General features: G+C 38.0%; 1 protein-coding gene across 1 annotated transcript in view; it reads right to left on the bottom strand.

The window, feature by feature from the left end:
• LOC150082637 (lon protease homolog 2, peroxisomal-like) overlaps positions 1-19,263 on the bottom strand; it is a 285,321-nt gene that overhangs the window by 174,595 nt on the left and 91,463 nt on the right. Inside the window, exon 6 of the mRNA XM_090377560.1 lies at positions 9,670-9,821. Coding sequence (XP_090233686.1) covers positions 9,670-9,821 — 152 coding nt within the window. The remainder of the gene's footprint in view (positions 1-9,669; positions 9,822-19,263) is intronic.

Raw genomic sequence — 19,263 nt, 5'->3', positions numbered from 1 at the left:
CATTGGCTTAACACAGTGGTTTTCAACCTTTTTTTAATAACGGCACCCTTAAGTAATTTATTTTATTTTGCGGCACCCCTACTCAATTTTCTCAATATATATAATATTAAAAATATATGTTATTTATTACAATAATATAATTATAAAAAACACATTTCATAATACAAATTATATATATACAGTATATAATTTTATTCTTTGTATAGAGGTACTAAGTAAACATCAATTATAGATCACCAAAGATTAAAAAGATACTGTACACCTTTTTATAATGAAATAAACATATAAATTAAAAAATAATAATAAGTTTAAGTAACTTAAACCCAAATTATGTGGTACCCCTGGAATGTTGTTGCGGCACCCCGGTTGAAAACCACTGGCTTAATGTGTTACGCGGTGTTGTTTCGACACTATGGAAGCAGTTTCGGAAGACAGGAATCATTAGAAGAGCTAGCCAAGGTTGCCTGAGGGATACATCAACCAGAACAGACTGCTATATGGCTCTAACAGCAATATGGAACCCTACAATGTCCTGTCATCAACTGTCTCTTGAGGTTGCTGAGACTACACATTAAAACATTTCGAACCAGACTGCATAAAGAAGGCTCAATTCAACTGGACACTACGCAAAGGAAGCCAGCGGTTTGTATCCCATTAACTCCAAACCACTGCAGAGCTCGTTCAAACTGGTGCCATGAATTTCTCTGAGTTTGAATTTCTACAGTAAAAGAATGCTGACTGCTTGTGGCACATGTTCAGGCTAGTTTGAGAGAGAGAGAGAGAGAGAGAGAGAGAGAGAGAGAGAGAGAGAGAGAGAGAGAGAGAGAGAGAGAGAGAGAGAGAGAGAGAGAGAGAGGGTGGGGTGGGGGGAATTATAGAAGTCAATTCAGAAGTACAGTGTCCATGGAAGTATTTATAGAAAAGCTACGCAACGGAAACAGAGCATTTATGAGGCCGAGAGTGGAGAGAGTTGTACAACATAAATCATTAACCTAAATGCCCTCTTTTAAAATGAATCTAGAAGCTGGAGAGAAGTTATGGGGAAAACTATAACTTCTCTCAGAACCATAATGTCCAGGTGTGAGAACAATATTCCATGGTGGGACAAATTTGAGATTTGTACATAGTGAGTAGCTGTTTAAAAGAAATGTAACACCAAGAGCAAAAGAGAAAACTAAGTTTTTTAGATGCAGCAGAAGTAATAGTTATGATTAGCATTAGCATATGATGCAAGAAAGCAAGCTTAACCACTCCCATTTCACCCTCCGTTCATTCGAAATACCTGTCCAGTTGAGCCATAAATTTATTTAGGCTATCAACTTCCACAACAAGGGATGGAAGTCTGTTCCACCAACCAACTACCTGCTGGCTAAAGGCAAATTTCTGCACATCTATCCTACATCTGTCTTTCCTCAATTTGAATTTATGCCCTCTTAGGTGATTATTCTGAGCAAGAGGAAGAATCCCATTAGCACTGAGCATGCTCAAACCATTCAAGGCTTTATACACCTCTATCAGATCACCTTGCTGGTGCCTAGTCTCCAGACACTGTAATTTGCAAAACTTAAGCCTTTCTTCGTAAGAGCAACCCTTTGTTCCATTCACTAATCTTGTTGCCCTTCTCTATACTCGTTCCAGCAGCTCTACATCCTTCTTGAAATGAGGCCTCCAGACCTGTATACAGTACTCAAGGTGTGGCCTGACCATTGCCTTATACAAGGGAATAATCACCTCCTTACCCCTGCTAGAAAAATTCCTGTATATCATTGACAAGACACCATGAGCTACTCTTGAAGCCCATCTGTACTGCTCAGAAAACTTCATATCTGCCTGCACAATTACCCCCAGATCATTTTCATTCTCTACCACAGAGTTGATACGTTGCTCTGGGGTTACTGTTTCCCATATGTAATACTTTACATTTGTCAATGTTAAACTTCATTTGCCACCTCTCAGCCCATCTATTCAACCATTCCAGATCCTGTTGCAGCAGCAGCAGCATAGCATCAGTAGTGTCCTTAACAACCCTGCCAACATTTGTATCGTCTGCAAACTTAGACATTAAGCTTGATATACCATCATCAATATCATTTATATATACAGAAAACACAATGGACCCAACACTGAACCCTGAGGGATTCCACTAATAACATTAGTCCACGATGAGCAGTGTCCATTGATTACCAGTCTGTCTTCTCCCCCTCAACCACCCCTTTATCCATAGCAGCAATTTTCCTCCAATGCCACACTGCTCCAATTTGTGCAGCAGTCTTCCATGTGCAACAGTATCAAAAACCTTTCTAAGATTCAAATATATAATATCAAAGTTATTCCCTGCATCCAGTTCTTTTGTGACTGCATCATAGTATCCAATCAAATTGGTCAGGCAAGACTTTCATTTAACAAAACCATGCTTTGTCTGAATCATTACTGCTCTTGTCTAGATGATCTTGCAGTGCTTCTTTAACCAGTGCTTCCATTAATTTTCCTGGAAGAGAAGTTAAACTCACAGATCTATAATTACTTGTGTCAGCCTTTGATCCTCCTTTGTGAATTGGGGTCACATTTGCACATCTCGAGTGTATGGGTACCTCCCATGAGTCCAAAGAAGCTCTCATAATTATGGCTAAGGGTTTGCTTACTTCCTTTACTGCCTCCTTTAATATAACTGGATAGATCCCATCCACCCTGGGTGCCTTTTTTGTTTATCCTCAACAATTTCTCCTCCACTTTCCTCTGTTTGTTGTTGTTTTTTTGGTTTTTAGGAGCATTAGCAACTAAGGCCATACTGCTCCGGGAATAGGCAGTGGTTATTCCCTGACCTTTTCGCATCCTCCGTATTTGGTGGTGACTGGCTCAAACCCCGGTCTAATCAAGAAGCATGTGCTACGCACTGCTGCTCCTTCCCACCTGGCTACGGAGGCGCCTCCACTTTCCTCTCAGTTATTACAAAATAAATATGAGCAAATTTCCAAGTAGAAGGAAAAACAACAATGGAATAAGAAAATGTAAAAGGCAATACAGATCAGGAGTAAGCTCAGGAGACCGGTTTTAAGAACAAGTAGAGACCATCAGAACCTGGAGCTTTCTTGGTAACAAGACTGTTCAGAATTTTTCTGACATCGTTTTGATGGAAGATCCCAACAGGTATTGAGTGGAGTGTATTGGGAATAGAAGAGGTGGTTTACCAAGATGGTCAATACAAGAGTTAAAAGAAAAGTAAGATGCTAGTAAGTTGGCTTTATCTTTAGCTCAGGTGGCTAAAGAATCATCAAGTCTTAAAAGAGATGGGAGCAGATGAATAAAAGTTCAACTAATAGGTTTTGGCATGAGATCTGAATGTTGACTACTGTCTGGGCAGTAGTCAACAGTTCCGTTGACTACTGCCACTACTACGTTGTGACGGTTCCGCCGTCTCCCCCCACACGCCACCCCCATTATTACTCTCTGGTGGGGCATGGGTATGCCCCACTGTAAACTGGAGCTGTCTTTATCGGCTCCATGTCTCTGCCTTCCCCCCCAGTCTTCAATCTACTCCCCCACTCTACCTGCACGCAAGTGAATGCCCCACACAATCTAAATTAAACTATCTAAAATCAATTTCGCCCACTCAGTCCTAGCGCCTCCCTTCCACGCGAGCACATAAAGGGTATGTATGTATATATATGTTTCCCCCCCCTTTAAGGTCCTAGCCACTGAAATCTCAGGAAATTAGGTGGCAGGATCTGCCAAAGTAAATCTTAGTCTACTGGTGTTTCCTGGTCTGCCTCCACGGGGCGAAAGTGGGGCAACGCTGGGCCTCAGTAAGGGTCCAGCGGCTAAATGACCAGATGTACACGACACTACACATATACAATATCCATACACTTTTGAATCTCTAGAATTTCCAGTAAACTGGCACACCCATCACAATGCAAGCAACGTGGAGATGTTGGGAAACCCCTGGTGCCTCTTGACTCCAAACACACTTTACACTTTACTGTTTAGGCAAGGAGCAAGTTTTCTACTCTTAGCATATCCAAAATCTAGTTTAGACTGATTAATAATTGCTCTACAATTGTTTCAATCTTTGGTGTAGGCAGAAAATTAACCTGGAGATTTGGATGTAAGCCAATTGCAATATACAGTCGATTCCGGGTATTTGGGACACATCGGGACTAGTGCATTTTGGCCCGATTAAGCGGCTGCCCCAATTATCCGAAGTTTCACGTAAATAGTTAAAAATACAATTTTACCCCCCCCCCCCCTTTACAATTAGTTCACTGTACAATCAAATCACGTTACGACGAACTCAAAATAGTAAAGTACCGTTCACTATACGATGTGCAGTAAGCACATCGTATAGTGAACGGTACATTATGATCATTATGATCACGTTTGTGAACTGAATTTTAATTCTATTAAACAGCGATTCTAATTAGCGAAAATAGGAGGAATATTATCCACAAGCTATAAAAGTAAAGATATATTAAGCACAAATTTACCCTTTATTACCTTACCAATTAAAAAATTAACTGATACGTAAAAATCGGAAGAATACAAGTGATAATCGGAATAATTAATACGTACTGTAATATGTACATACTAACTAAACTAGTTGACATTTCTGTTCACTGACATTTGTTGGTGGGGGCTGAAATTTAAAACAGTAAAAAGATAAGCAATCAATAACAAAGAAGAGGGCACACACAAATTGCAAGTAACACAACACACGCAAGTGAGAACGGAGTAACAAATTAGGAAGCTTTAAAAATAGGAGTGAAGAGAAGATTCTGAAAATTATTTTTTTTATATGATTGAAGATTCCATGGAAGTGTAAACACATTTTACCATAATAACCCACAGAATTCCAGCTGCCGGTATTAAAGCAAATTCAATAAGATCGAGTTTACTGTCCGTTTATGATAGATTGCACTAACAGAAAAGCCCAATAAACAGGTGACTGCTAATTGTTTTTATTGTTTTATGGTTGTGACTTCCAAAAATCCGACCGAACTACGTGGTACGGTCGGAGACAATCGTAGGGTAATCTCCAGTGCTGAGGTCTCCTGCCCCGATTAAACGGCATTTTGTCCCAATTAAGCGAAGTAAACCCTGGCTATTTTCTCGATTGGTTTTTGTTTTTTAAGATTTGCCCCAAATAAACGGCTGCCCCGATTAACCGGTGGCCCAAATAACCGGAATCCACTGTACAACATTCTTATCTTGAACAGCCTTAACACATATATTGGAAAACCAAGGTTTAAATAAATGATGAGATTAAGTGGAATGCAGAATAAAGGATTATATCCCTACAAGAATAAATTCACTGACACAATCTAAGCAAACATTAATATTAGATGATTTAAAACAGTAATCCAACAAAGGAAAACTCACAGACTGTCCCATTTTGCCATCCCATTCTTGTAATTGCCAAACAACACAAGGCTGAGGAGAGCCACAAGAGAAAATACCATAATCAAGTTGTGATCTGAGGTGCCTAAAGGTCCACTCACCTCAATTATGTACTTAGATGGGTTGTTTATGAGTAAAAGATCAAGAGCGTTGGCTATATGGTTAGGATTATCTTGAATTTGGTAAGTAAATGAACAATCTGTGAGAGATCACTAGTAATTGCAAAACCCACATCTCAGTTAGCTGTGTGACTAGAAAAGTGAAGCCAGCTGGAGTTATGAACATTAAAATTGCCAAGGAAATTTATCTCACTGTTAGGCAGCTGGACTAGAGGAAGTCAAGTTTCAAAGAATGGAAGTCAAAGAGTTCCAAGTGATTAGTGGAGTTGGGAGATTGATAGAGGCAACAGATAAATTTGACAGAATGGGGGTGGAGAGATTTTAATCCAGAGATCAAAAAGAGGGGATTCTAAATTACTAAGTCTCTGACAGAAAATATCAGGGTGGACAAATGCAAATATATCACCTTTGAAACGAAAGGAATCATACAATGAATAATTAGGATAACTGAGATGAACAGTGATTGAAGCAACCGATAATGAAGATTCTGTCAGAAAAAGTAAGTGTGGATAGGCAGACTTCAGTGCAAATTACAATTGTAACTGAGAGCACATATATTTGTGAAATGAATGAGGAAGTGTTTGAGATGTTTAATTCTTTTTGTAGATAAGTTAGTTGTATTAGTTAAGCAATTCATGATTTATTCAGTGGTAAAGAAAAGTTCAGAGGGAGATATGTTATATGAAGTAATAAAATTTTTGAACTGGTGTACACACAGCAAGAATATACCCTAGCTCCTTGACATAACATGACCTTGACAATGCCCCCATGCCCTCACACACACACACACACACACACACTACTCAAACTCCTTCCAGTCACTATCTGGCAGAGCAGAAGCAGCAAGATTATACACTAGGTAAATTGGATACGAGTATTTCCTAGATAGTTACAGAAAGGTTCAGTCCAGTGGACTATCTAGCAGCCAGCATCTGAACATGTTTTTGAACTGAGCTCTCGAAATGTAAGGAAGATTAGATCTCACTGTGATGTCCATCATAAAGGCCCATTTATAATGATCATTTTTCCCTTCATTTCAAGCTTCATGCAAAATGAGCGTCTAAATGCCAGAAATTAAAGAGTGAAGTGGAATGATGCACTGCATGGCATGAAGTTCGATATTCTGATCTGATTCATTTTGCTTCATTTCAGGCATCATAACACATGACTGTGTAAACAAATTTGTCAGTTGATGTGACATTTTTGCTTTGTGATTCTACAGTTAATAATTCAGTGTTCACCTGTTGTTTGTGTTGTGAAAACATTAAAATGAGTAATGGGAGGGAATTTCAGAAGATTTGACAGATATTTATAAAAATAATCCATGTTTGTGAAAGAAAAAGATATTAATTACTACAATCTTGATAAGAAAAATGCAGCATATAATTTTCTGTTAGATAAGCTTAAGATGGTGGAACTGAATGCTACTTGGATTTTTTTTTCCCTTTTGAAGGGAAAAATTATAGTGTAAATGGGCCTTGACCTCAAAAGATATCAATCATACAAACCCTGATGGAGCTTAGCCACTGCAGTCCAGCTCTAAAATAAAAAAAAAAAATAAAAAAAGAAGCCTAACTGAAATGTGATCTTTAAAAAAAGGGGGGATATATTTGTGAGTTTGCAACAGGCTAATACATAAAACCGAGTGGTAAGACATTTTAAACCCTTCAAACATTTTAAATGTTAATTATTTGTATGATTTCAGTGTGTGGTATTTCTTGAAAATTTCAAAATCCCCTAATCCTTGTTTTCTGGAGCATGTTTCATAACACTAAACTGTTTCATTTCTACCACTTTTAACACCTCTACAAAGAAATCTACATTCTTATTTCGATTCTCATCTTTCATTACAAAATGGTGATGGACATTCCATTTGTTTGAATATCCGTCCGCATCTGAATCAATAATATTTTTAGAATGTTCTTATTTCGGCCGTATCTTACTTGCTGGACAAGCAGTTTCTTTCAGAACTGCATGAGCAGTGACTTTTACGTGTATATACAGTTCATGAAAGTCTGCTGGATGACCAGCAGTGTAAAAACAGGTCAGTGAATAAATGATATCCAGTACCCCTAAAATACTGTGAAGCAGTTTTTGGAGGAGATGAAGCATGATCCATGAGGTCAGAGTCAAGCTTGGTCTAAGCTGTCAATAGTAGGCCAAAATACAGCACAGTAACTGACATGCGACCTGTTTGAATCAACTAAAATAAAGATACGAACACCCACTTCTTACTTCTGAAGGCTATGTTTTGAATGAAGTTTTGCCCATGAAACCAACAATTTGCCTAATGCAATATTCCTTCTTAGAACAAAATATTCAGGAAAATTATCATTCAGATAATCAAAAATATTTCATACCTGCTTATACGCAGATAAATAATGTTTAATTGATTATCTTGATTTGAATATTAGGAAAGCATATGAATAATAATAATACATATTAATCAGAAAAAATGACAATACATTATTTCCAAATATTTGGCAATACAACATATGGAGCTTTATCTTTAATTTTGAATTTTTAGTTAAGGGGGCATATTCCCCTCTGTCCCCACCTGAATACACCCCTGCTTCAGGTCATCACTCATTTTTTTCTATTAATTTCTTCATTTATTCCCATGTTAACCAAAAAACACCTTCAGTTCATTCAAATTCTGAACACTTAACAATTAACAATTTCTCAATTTCTTCATCAGAAAGGCTTTTACAAGACAATGATGCCATGTCAAAATATTTCACTTTTAGAAGTCACAGAGTACAAGCTATTCCGTAACCTCTAAAACCACGTCATGAGTACTGTGTACAGGTCTAGAGGCCTCATTTTAGGAAGGATGTAGATTTGCTTGAGCATGTACAGAGAAGGGCAACAAGATTAGTGAGGGGAATGAAGGGATCCTCTTGCAAAGAGAGGCTTAAGTTCTGCAAATTTCAGCAGCTGAAGACTAGGCACCTGCGAGGTTATCTGATTGAGGTGTATAAGGCCTTGAATGGGTTGAGTATGCTGAATTCTGATGGGATTCTTCTGCTTGCTCAGATTATGAACCTAGGGAGGGCATAAATTCAAATTGAGGAAAGACAGTTGTAGAATAAATGTGCGAAAATTTGCCTTTAGCCAGCAGGTGGTTTAATTGCTGGAACAAACTTCCATCTGTCGTTGTGGAAGCTGATGGCTTAAATAAATTCAAGGAGGAACTGGACAAACTTTTAGAGGGAATGGTTGTGTAAACTATTTTTTTTTTGGCTGATGCTACATAAGCTCATATGCCTCTATTACTATGTAGGAAAACAACTACTATCTGCTGTTAACAACTGAATATAAACATGCCTCGTTTTTCAGGATTGTTTGTGTGAAGTATAAATAGATGGCAGTACAATAATTACACCAACACAATGGGAAAACAAATTTCATAATTGACAATACTCAGTGTTGTAGGTGTAACATCAGACAGAAAGCAGAATTTATGATGTCATGGTTGCTGCAACATCAGACCACAAAGGATTAATTATTCAATTTTCATTAAACTTTTTTTGTAACTTTGAGTTTATATACAATGTCCTCTATAAAGATGTGGAGGACATGGTACATAAACCATTTTACTGCTTTTCTCAACCATTTTCCTGCTTTATTATTATTATTATTATATTATTATTATTTTTTGTTTCCTCTACAGATCCCCATATCATTTTAAAAGATTCCATATGCCCATTAAACTTCTTTCCTTAACTAATAATTAACTTGTTTTCCCACTTTTCACTATCAAAATTTTCAAATAAAATCATGATGCACAGATAATCTACGAAGGGTATACTTTACTGTACTGAAAACAGCTTGTGACCACCTTTCCCAAAAGTCTTTAGACCATTACTCTAGAGGTTATTTTTTCAACACACAATGAACAGTCACCATGTTTTCCGAAGAGCGTATAAGCCCTACAAAATTTGAACGTACTCCCATTTTGATCAAATGAAAGGAGCAGACATTACACAGCATTCCTTAAAAAGACAGTAAGCTTTATATATATATATATATATATATATATATATATGTAAACATATGCTGATGTTATAAAGTTTCAAAAAAAATTCTCTTCTATCAGAACAAATGATATCTATCATATCATACAGATAGCACAGAATGAGAAAATTTTTAATACCTAACTTTCTTTTCTAAGGATGCAATTTCATCACCTTCTTCTAAGTCATCGTCATCAATATCAAGTCTCTGGCATCCTCTAGAGGTTATTTTTTCAACATGAAGTGGACGGGCAACATCATCTTTCCTAGCTTTTTGAAGCATATGCAAGCCCTGCAAAATTGGTATTTTAATCAAGATAAATTTAATATTATATATACAGGAGTCCTTGAAATTAAAGTCAATATTTATTAATGGAATGGGTCATTGAAATACAAGCAGGAAGTCTACACTCCGTTTGAAGTAGGAGCAATGGTTTTGAGTTGGAGTGTTAAACAGATTAGTGATGTCATTTCTGCTTCCAGCATTTTGCAAAAATCACAAAGTAGGGTATGTAAATCAGATTGTTGCATAAAATTATGTAAATTGTTGTACTGTGTTTTTTTTTTTATAAAACACCTGATAATAATGTTAGGCTGTAATGAAATAATTTTTGCTGTGGTATAGTAACTTCAATATGCGTATGGCGAGTAGAAGAGCATTAATGTTAACAGAATATGCAGACATTCACTTTGTGTATGGTGCATGTGAAAGAAATGCCAAAGCTGCAGCCACTGAATACCATCGTTATTTTCCAACAATGCAACGTCATAATTGGCATGTGTTTGTCAACGTCCACCATAATTTGAGGGAATGGGGTACAATGAAAGGGCATCACGAAATAGGCCAGCCCCAATCATATCCTATACAAGCAAAGGAAGAGGTGCTGGATACTGTGACATTAGATCACTCTAACAGCATATGGAGAGTTGTTGCAAGAAGAGGTCCACCCAAAACCTTGGTTTGGCACACACTGTAGGAACATGGGCTGTGTGCATACCACAGGTAGAGAATTTAGGCATTGCAAGCAGGAGATCCACTTGCACATGAGCAATCTGTTTATGAATACTTAATCATATCAACAGCTAACAGTCTCAAAACTTTGAATGTGTTCAACAAATCATAAAGAGAGCAGTTTGTGCCTTGTGCATGTTGTATACAGAAACCATCATGGAGAAAGTCCAAGAGGCCACAGGAATATCAAGGGTAGGGCAGCTATACATGAACTCCATATCACAGTCCATCACCAATGTGAAGGGGTGTTTGGAGTAATATCATTCTCAACATTCACAGACTCTAGAACAGTGGAGAAAAGTACTATGGGGTACCAAATTTTGCTACATGATGTTTTGTCTTCATGGATGTATCTGGTTATGGAGAATGTACAGAAAGAACTTTCTGTCAGAGTACAATGCCTTGACCATAAAGTTTGGAAAAGTTGATATGATGGTATGGACTTTTAAGATGGTTCAGACTTAGCCCACTGATGGTAGTGACCAAAACCATTAAAAATCTGTGGCCAACTGGAACATTCTGGACAATTATACACTAACTACACTGTAGCAGTATTATGGAAATAGGCCATATATTATCAGCACAATAATGCTCATGTCATACAGTGAGGGCCATACAGGACTGGTTTGCGGACAATGACAATGAAAAGTTGGACTGGCTGACTCAGGGCCCTGAATTCAACCCCAGTGAACACCTGTGATATGAACTATATTGCCTAGATTAGACTGAACAAAATAGCCTGTTAAAAACTGGTTCTGGGAACTGCTTTTCAGGAGGAAAAGGATTGCTGGTGCCTAAAAGAAGTTTGTAGTATTAAAGTTTTCATGTGGGCTAAAAGGTAGCCCTACCTTATATTAGGTTTTGGAATTAAAACCCTTTTTGCAACTACTTTGTGTGTGTGTGTGTGTGTGTGTGTGTGTGTGTGTGTGTGTGTGTGTGTGTGTGTGTGTGTGTGTGTGTGTGTGCGCGCGCGTGCCCGTCCAGATACTTCTGGTCATATGATCCATTAAAAATGCAAGAATGATTGAAATAAAACAGTTAAAAGCTGTTATTTTTATTAAAAATAAAAAAGAGACCTAGTACCACTGTAAAAATCAATAATATAATCAATACAAAGTGTGAGAATTGCAAACAATGGTGTGAAGTTATCAATTCTTTTCTCATCAGGGTTCCAAATGGTGTAGTAACACGCTGCATTTCAATTCTCAAGACATTCACTGCATGTGACAAAATGGGAATTGGTAAGATATTCTTCGTATATAGTGAAAGTCTTGAATGTAGCCCTAACTGTATTTGTTAACAAAATTAAGAAAAAGACAAAGAAAAACAGTGCTTTTGCAAAAAAAGACAGAGAAACTCGGTACCAACTCCAGTACAACAATGAGATGGAAAAGGGGATCAAATCAAGTCGAAAAGACATTCTCCGTAGTAAATTCAGAGTTGTCAGCTATAACAATGATCACTATGATCTGAAAACTGTGGGTGTTATCATATACAAGTGGGATGTGAGTGATGAGAGAACGTCAGTAAAAAGACAGGACTATTGTAGGAACCCTTGTACAGCCTTAAAATTACTATTTTTCATGAACTTTCCTTCTACATTTGAAATATAAAATATATGAAGTAATGAATGTCCATTTTATTTTTTATATGGAATCACAAAGGAAATGAAATCAGTTTTCACATTTTGACATTCTGCAACATATCAAGAAGTCCTTGAGGTTATCACAGACATTCTCTCAGATATACCAGACAAGCCATACTTGAAACCTGGGAGTCTAAAACGCTGATGGAACTGATATTCGGGTGACGCTCAAGTCAAGTAAACCCAATTTCGGCGAAGTGTGGATGGTCTGTGTCAGCCAAATCCTCTGTTTGCACCTTCATGATGGTGCAACTAGGGTTTACAATACTGGGATCTCAAATACCGGATCCCGGTATTGATACAAAAAAATACCTGTTTTTCGGTACTAATTTTAAAAAAATAATTGTTTATAATTTAATCACATAAAGGTTATAAAATCACCTTTATGCAATTATGACGTCGTTATCTCTACTAGCAAATGTTCGATAAATCATCGATAGGACACCATGCAACATTGCAACCTGTCCACAATTCTCAGGCTACTTCATGTCTGACCATATCGTAACTCCCAAGTCCCGTTCCTCCACTACTGACTTTAGTCAAACTCCACCAAGTGTATAAGTTATTTTGGGGTTGCTGTTCCCCAGGTGTAAGACCTTGCATTTGGCTGAATTAAAGCATAGCTGCCACTTTTCTGACCATCCCGGAAGTCTATCTAGGTCACTCTGAAGAAGCTCTGCTTGGCGGCAATCATTAACTACTCTACTGATCTTTACATCATCTGCAAGTTTAGACCTCACGCCTTCCATCCCTTCATAGATGTCATTTAGGATAATCAAAAACAACAGTGGTCCCAATATTGACCCTTGGGGAACTCCACTACTTACATTAATCCAATCTGAGGAATAACCATTTATCACAACCCTCTGCCTGGTGCCCTCAAGCCATCGTGCAATCCGTCTAAGGATTTTCCCTATGATTCCAGCCTGCTGTAACTTATAAAGTACCCACTCATGTGGGACTGAGTCAAATGCTTTGCTGAAATCCGGCTAACCAGATTTGTTAAACATGATTTTCCCTTTACAAAACCATGCTGTGTATCCAACAGAATTCCATTTCCATCTAAATGATCCTGAATTCCACCCTTGATCACTGCCTCCATGATTTTCCCTATTACTGAAGTTAGACTGGCCGGTCGGTAATTTCACGTAACACTGAAAGAATCGCCTTTATGTTCCAATTTACACCAATCCAACGGAATCTCTCCTGTCCAGTGATGTTCTCAAAACTAGCCTTAATGTTTAATGCACTCACTTGCCACCTCCTTTAAGCTTATAGGGAATATGTCATCAACCACAGGATGACAGGAGCCTGTAGGCACGAAAGTTCTCATTAAATAATCATTTGAAATTTCAACTTCATTAATTACATTTTTTTCAACTTCACTTCCATAATATCTCATTGACACAAAGGTTTTTTTTTTTTTTATGTAAATATCGATGCAAAGTAACTGTTGAGTTCATCTGCAACTTCAGATATGTTATCTAATACTATCCCTTCTTTATTCCTTATCCCCACCCTTTGCTCTCTCCCAGACTCAGTAAAGATACTATAGTGAAAATTATACTTAGCTTAATAAAACGTCTTTCTCTTTCATAAAATGATGAACATAATTCAACCATGAAAAACCAACATGGAACAGAGCATCAGTGTTCTGCAAATTGTTTCCAAAATAAGAAATTGCCCGACTCCAATGAGATTTTAAATTAATGAAATACTTTTAACTATTTTTGCTAAAAAAGTTCAAAGCCTAGAAAATATGGACTGACATCGTCTACAATTATTTCATTACAATAGTACCAGAATAGAATCCGAAAGGGCGTTTTCTGTTGCTAATCAAATATGTACCAAAATTAGATCCATTTTAAATGATAACACTATTGATTGCTTATGTTTCTTAAGAGCTCACTTTATTAGGACAGGTAGTATGGATGCTTAAACATAACTAAAATTTGCAGTAACAATATGTATTTTTTTTTTTTTTTTGAATAACTGTATTTTAATGATTTTTTTTCAGAATATTTATTATTGCAATAAAAGTTTATTTAAAACATGAATTCAAGTAATTACAGTACTTGTTTTTTTTTTTCTTACTTTATTGCACCTAACTGTCTTCAAAATTTATTGAGAAAAACATTTGTTTTTGGAATACCAGTATCCTGGTTTCATAAATTAAAAATATCAAAATATTGGTATTAAGATTTTGACCAGTATTATAAGCTCTAGGTGGGACTGTTAGTAATCCTGAGTATAACCTCCATGCACAATCACATGGTAGGTGACCACCCAGGTGTGAACCAACATAAGCAGGGGTCGAGGTGTGGTGCCCACACCACATGGAGGAATGCCACCCCTCTGTGTTACTAGGCAGTACTAGGTGGCAGATGACTCTCATCAACCGGTGCAATACCACTATGCTTATTGGAGGACTGAAGTGGTAGAACCCATGTTAAGTATCCAGAGGTAAGTTCCAGTCAACCCTACCCCATCTCTTCCATCATGCAGTATGATTGATGACTTTTGAGGTTATGATGAACATCGTGGCAAGACCCAATCTTCCTTACATTTTGAGGGTACAGCTCTAAAACGGTGTTCGCAGGCCGGCCGCTAGTTAGTACACTTGACCGAAACCTATTGGTAACTCTCTAGGAGACTTCCGGACCAGGTGGTGTATAATCCTGCTACCTCTAATCTGTCAGATAGTGACTAGAGGAAGTCCGAGTAGTGTGTATTGGGGGGGGGGGGGCATTGTCGAAGCCATTTCATGTCAAGGATCTGGGTATATTTTTACCATGTGTACGGCATATCCAAAAATTTCATTACTTCATACAGCATGTCCTACCCACTTTTCTTATTATTGAATACACCATGAATTGTCAAACTAATAGAGTAAGTTTATCCGAAAAGATCTAAACCTTCCAAGGACTTCCTAATTCATTTCACAAATATACGTGGTCCCAATTCTAATCTCAACGATGTCCATTTCCACTTTCAGTCTGCCAAACCTCATGTACTTTTTCTGACAGAATCTCAGTTACTGACTGATTCAATTACTGCTCATCTCAATTGCCCAAATTATTTGCTGTATGATTCCTTTCGCCTCAAAAGCGGTACTTGTGCATATGTCTGTTCCGATATTCCCTGTCAGAGACTTGGTAATTTGGAATCTCCTCTTTTTGATCTTCTCTGGCTTAAAATCTGCCTCATTGTGTCAAATTCAACTGTTGTCTATACCATTCTCCCAACTCCACTAATTACTTGGAGCTCTTTGACTTCCTCTCTTTGCAACTTGACTTTCTCCAGTCCAACTTTCCTAACAGTGAGGTAATTTTCCTTGGTGATTTTAATGTTCACAACTCCAGTTGGCTTCCGTTTTCTAGTCACACCGACCCAGCTGGTCGAGATGTTGAGACTTTTGCAATTACTAATGATCTTGCACAGACTGTTCATTTACCTACAAGAATACTGGAAATCCTAACCAACCAACACGCTTGATCTTTTTCTCACAAACAACCCTTTTAAGTACACGGTTGAAGTGAAAGATCCTTTAGGCACCTCAGATCACAACTTGGTGATTGTCTCTTCTCCAATGGAGCCTTTATCTCATTGTTATTCCCAACCTCTTATTGTTTGGCATTACAAGAATGCAAAATGGGATGACCTGCGAGATTTATTTTCTTCTTTTCCTTGGTTGGATTACTGTTTCAAAACTTTTGATGCCAACGTTTTTTCAGATGGTGTCAGTGAAATTATTCTTGCAGGAATGGAATTCTTTACACCACACTCCACTTTAAAATCTCGTCCTTTATCTAAATCTTGGTTTTCCAATAAATGTGCTAAGGCTGTTCAAGAGAAGAACGTTGCATATCATAATTGGCTTGTTTCTAATTATTCAGTTTCATTTTCTCCCTACACCAACGCTCGCAACAATTGTAAAGCAGTTATTAATCAGTCCAAACTAGAGTTTGAACAGGCTAAGAGTAGAAAACTTGCTTCTTGTCCTAATGGTAGCCGAGCATTCTGGTCCCTTGCCAAAGCTATTGGTTGCAACTTTTGCCCATCTCTGCTCTCACCTCTGTCCAAACCAGATGGTTCTGTTGTCACTTCAGCCAAGGATAAAGCTGACCTGCTTGCATTCCATTTTTCTTCCAACTCATGTATTAATGATCTTGGCAAAGGCTCCAGGTTCCGATGGTATTTTTCCACTTGTTCTCAAAACCTGTGCTCCTGAACTAACTCCTGTTCTTTGCCACCTTTTTTCACTTTCTTATTCAAAGGGTGTTTTTCCTTCTGCTTGGAAATTTGCTCATATCCAGCCAGTTCCAAAAAGGGGTGACAAATCCCTCCCATCCAATTATCACCCCATTGCAATTACTTCTATTCTTTCTAAAGTAATGGAGAAATCAATTAACTGCCAACTCTTAAACTACTTAGAAACCTTCCATCTCATCGATTGCCAGTATGGATTCCATCAGTGTCAATCCACTGGTGGTATTCTGGCTTATGTTACCCATTTATGGACTAATTCAATTGAAAAGTTTCGTGAAACACAAGCAGTTGCTCTTGATATCTCAGTCTTTCGATCATGTTTGGCATAAAGGTCTTCTAAACAAGCTTCCATCTTATGATCTGCCAACTGTTTTTTGTAATTGGTTATCCAGTTTTCTCTCTGAACGCTCACTGAGGGTGATGGTAGATGGCTCTCTGTCTTCTAACTTCTCCACTAATGCCGGTGTCCACCAAGGTTCAGTTCTTTCCCTCACTCTTTTCCTCTTGTATATTAATGACCTTCTTCCATTGACTGGAAATCCTATCCATAGCTTTGCCGATGTTAGCACATTACATTGCATTCCACTTTCCATTTTGAGAAACCTTGCCCTGCTCAATCAGTTTCAACTTCTCTAAAATCTGCTACAAATTCCTTAAATGGAAATCTCCAGGTAATTCTCCAGTGGGGCAAAGAAACTTAGTTGATTTCAATCCTTCTAAAACTCAGTCTTGTCTTATATCTCGCAAAAAGGATTCTTCTGCACCTATGCTTATCTTTGGTGGCACTCCGATTTCTAGGCAAAATGATATATCTCTTTTGGGAATTACCCCGACTTCTAATCTCTCTTGGCACAAGCAAATTACAAATATTGCTTCCTCTGCATCTAAAAAACTTGGTTTTCTCTTTTGCTTTCAGCATTATTTTTCTTCCAAACAGCTGTTCACGCTGCAAAAATTGCAAATCTGCCCTGCCATGGAATATTGTTCCCACATCTGGGGTGGTGCCTCCAAAACCTCTCAGGCTTCTTGATTCCATTCTGAAGAGGGCAGTTAGGTTAATTAATGATTCATCTTTAACAGAGTCTCTCCACTCACTGTTTCTGCTGCATGCCTCTTCTACAGATATTTCCATGGGCACTGTTCTTTTGAATTGGCTTCTATAATTCCCGCTCTCTCTTTCAAAATAGTCCAAAAACCTGCCGCTTCCAGGCAACATCCATTTACTGTTCGACTTGGGGTGGTGCCTCCAAAACCTCTCAGGCTTCTTGATTCCATTCTGAAGAGGGCAGTTAGGTTAATTAATGATTCATCTTTAACAGAGTCTCTCCACTCACTGTTTCTGCTGCATGCCTCTTCTACAGATATTTCCATGGGCACTGTTCTTTTGAATTGGCTTCTATAATTCCCGCTCTCTCTTTCAAAATAGTCCAAAAACCTGCCGCTTCCAGGCAACATCCATTTACTGTTCGACTTCAAACTCACAGAACCAACTTTTCATCTTCCTTCCTCATTTATTCATTTAACTGCCGTTTTCTGGAACAACCTTCCTTCATACGTATTTCCTGAAAATTACAGTCTACAGAATTTCAAGTCCAATGTCAACAAATATCTTCTTTCGTCTTCTCAACCTCCAACTCAAGCAGGGTACTAAGCACTATACGTTCTAATACCTCTCGTGTTTGGGGTTTACATAAAAAAAAAAAAAAAGGTAATTACTGTTTCGGGGGCTGATTGAAAACTTTGTTTAGATTTTCAAATGCTGGCATGATATTTAAAAAAAACAAACAAGCAAAATGTGTTAATCAATCCAGAAGGAACATGAACAACCTTTCTGCACACATCAGGATAACCTGCCTGGGTTATCAGCTTGCTTGGATTGTTTGCATCAGGAATTTGTGAATAAGAAATTCTTCTCCTTGAGGAGTTAATTATCCCATCTTTTTTAAAAAACTTCTTCTGGATAAATTATCTCCGCTGTTTGTTCCAGTTAGGGGTCAGCGACATGGATGGAATGCTTGTTGTTCCTCCATGTCAATATCTCAGCCGAATTTTTATAAGCCGGCTGACCAGGTCTGACACTCTTGGTTTTTTATTTGTGTTTCCTTCACACAATGTCAATGCAAGCATTTATCGTATTCAGTAGTTATGGGCTTGAACTCCGGTCCACTCAAAGAACACATGCCACTGCCCTCGCACTCCTAACCACTCGGCTACATTGGATCATGAACTGAATTTGAATATAAGTTGGTGACACTCACTAAGTGAGTTGCACTGCATTTTTCAATTTGGTAATTCTGAAAAGTGTTTCTCGTGTGGTTTTTCTCAGCGCTTCTAACTTCTTCTTTAAGCAGTCAGAGGCTGCCAGTATTCTACCTGCCTAGTTAAACATTTACCCAAATATAATCAACATATACATATGTTTTGAAACATTTCTCACATTGGCAGCATGAATTGTTATTTGGGTTTTTTTTTTTTTTTTTTTAGGAGCATTAGCAACTGAGGCAATATTGCTCCGGGGATATGCGGTGGTCATTCCCTGACCTTCCCGCATCCTCTGTATTTGGTGGTCACGGGCTCGAACCCCGATCTAATCAAGAAGCGTGTGATACGCACTGCTGCTCCTGCCTACCTGGCTACAGAGGCACCCTGCAGCAGCAGCATGAATTAATTGAAACTGTTGTCTTTCCTTTTTGCACTTCTTTCTAGCTAGTAAAGAATGTTCACTAAATATTCATCCACTTTCAGAAGAAGCCATACAGCCCTCTTTCCAGCACACAAAGTAATCAGATGACAAGGACAGCCTATTAC

The sequence above is a fragment of the Mastigoproctus giganteus genome, chromosome 7 (assembly GCF_048544385.1).
Source record: "Mastigoproctus giganteus isolate SK-2022 chromosome 7, ASM4854438v1, whole genome shotgun sequence".
Taxonomy (NCBI): Eukaryota; Metazoa; Arthropoda; class Arachnida; order Uropygi; family Thelyphonidae; genus Mastigoproctus; species Mastigoproctus giganteus.
This window is presented reverse-complemented; position numbering and strand designations above follow the sequence as displayed.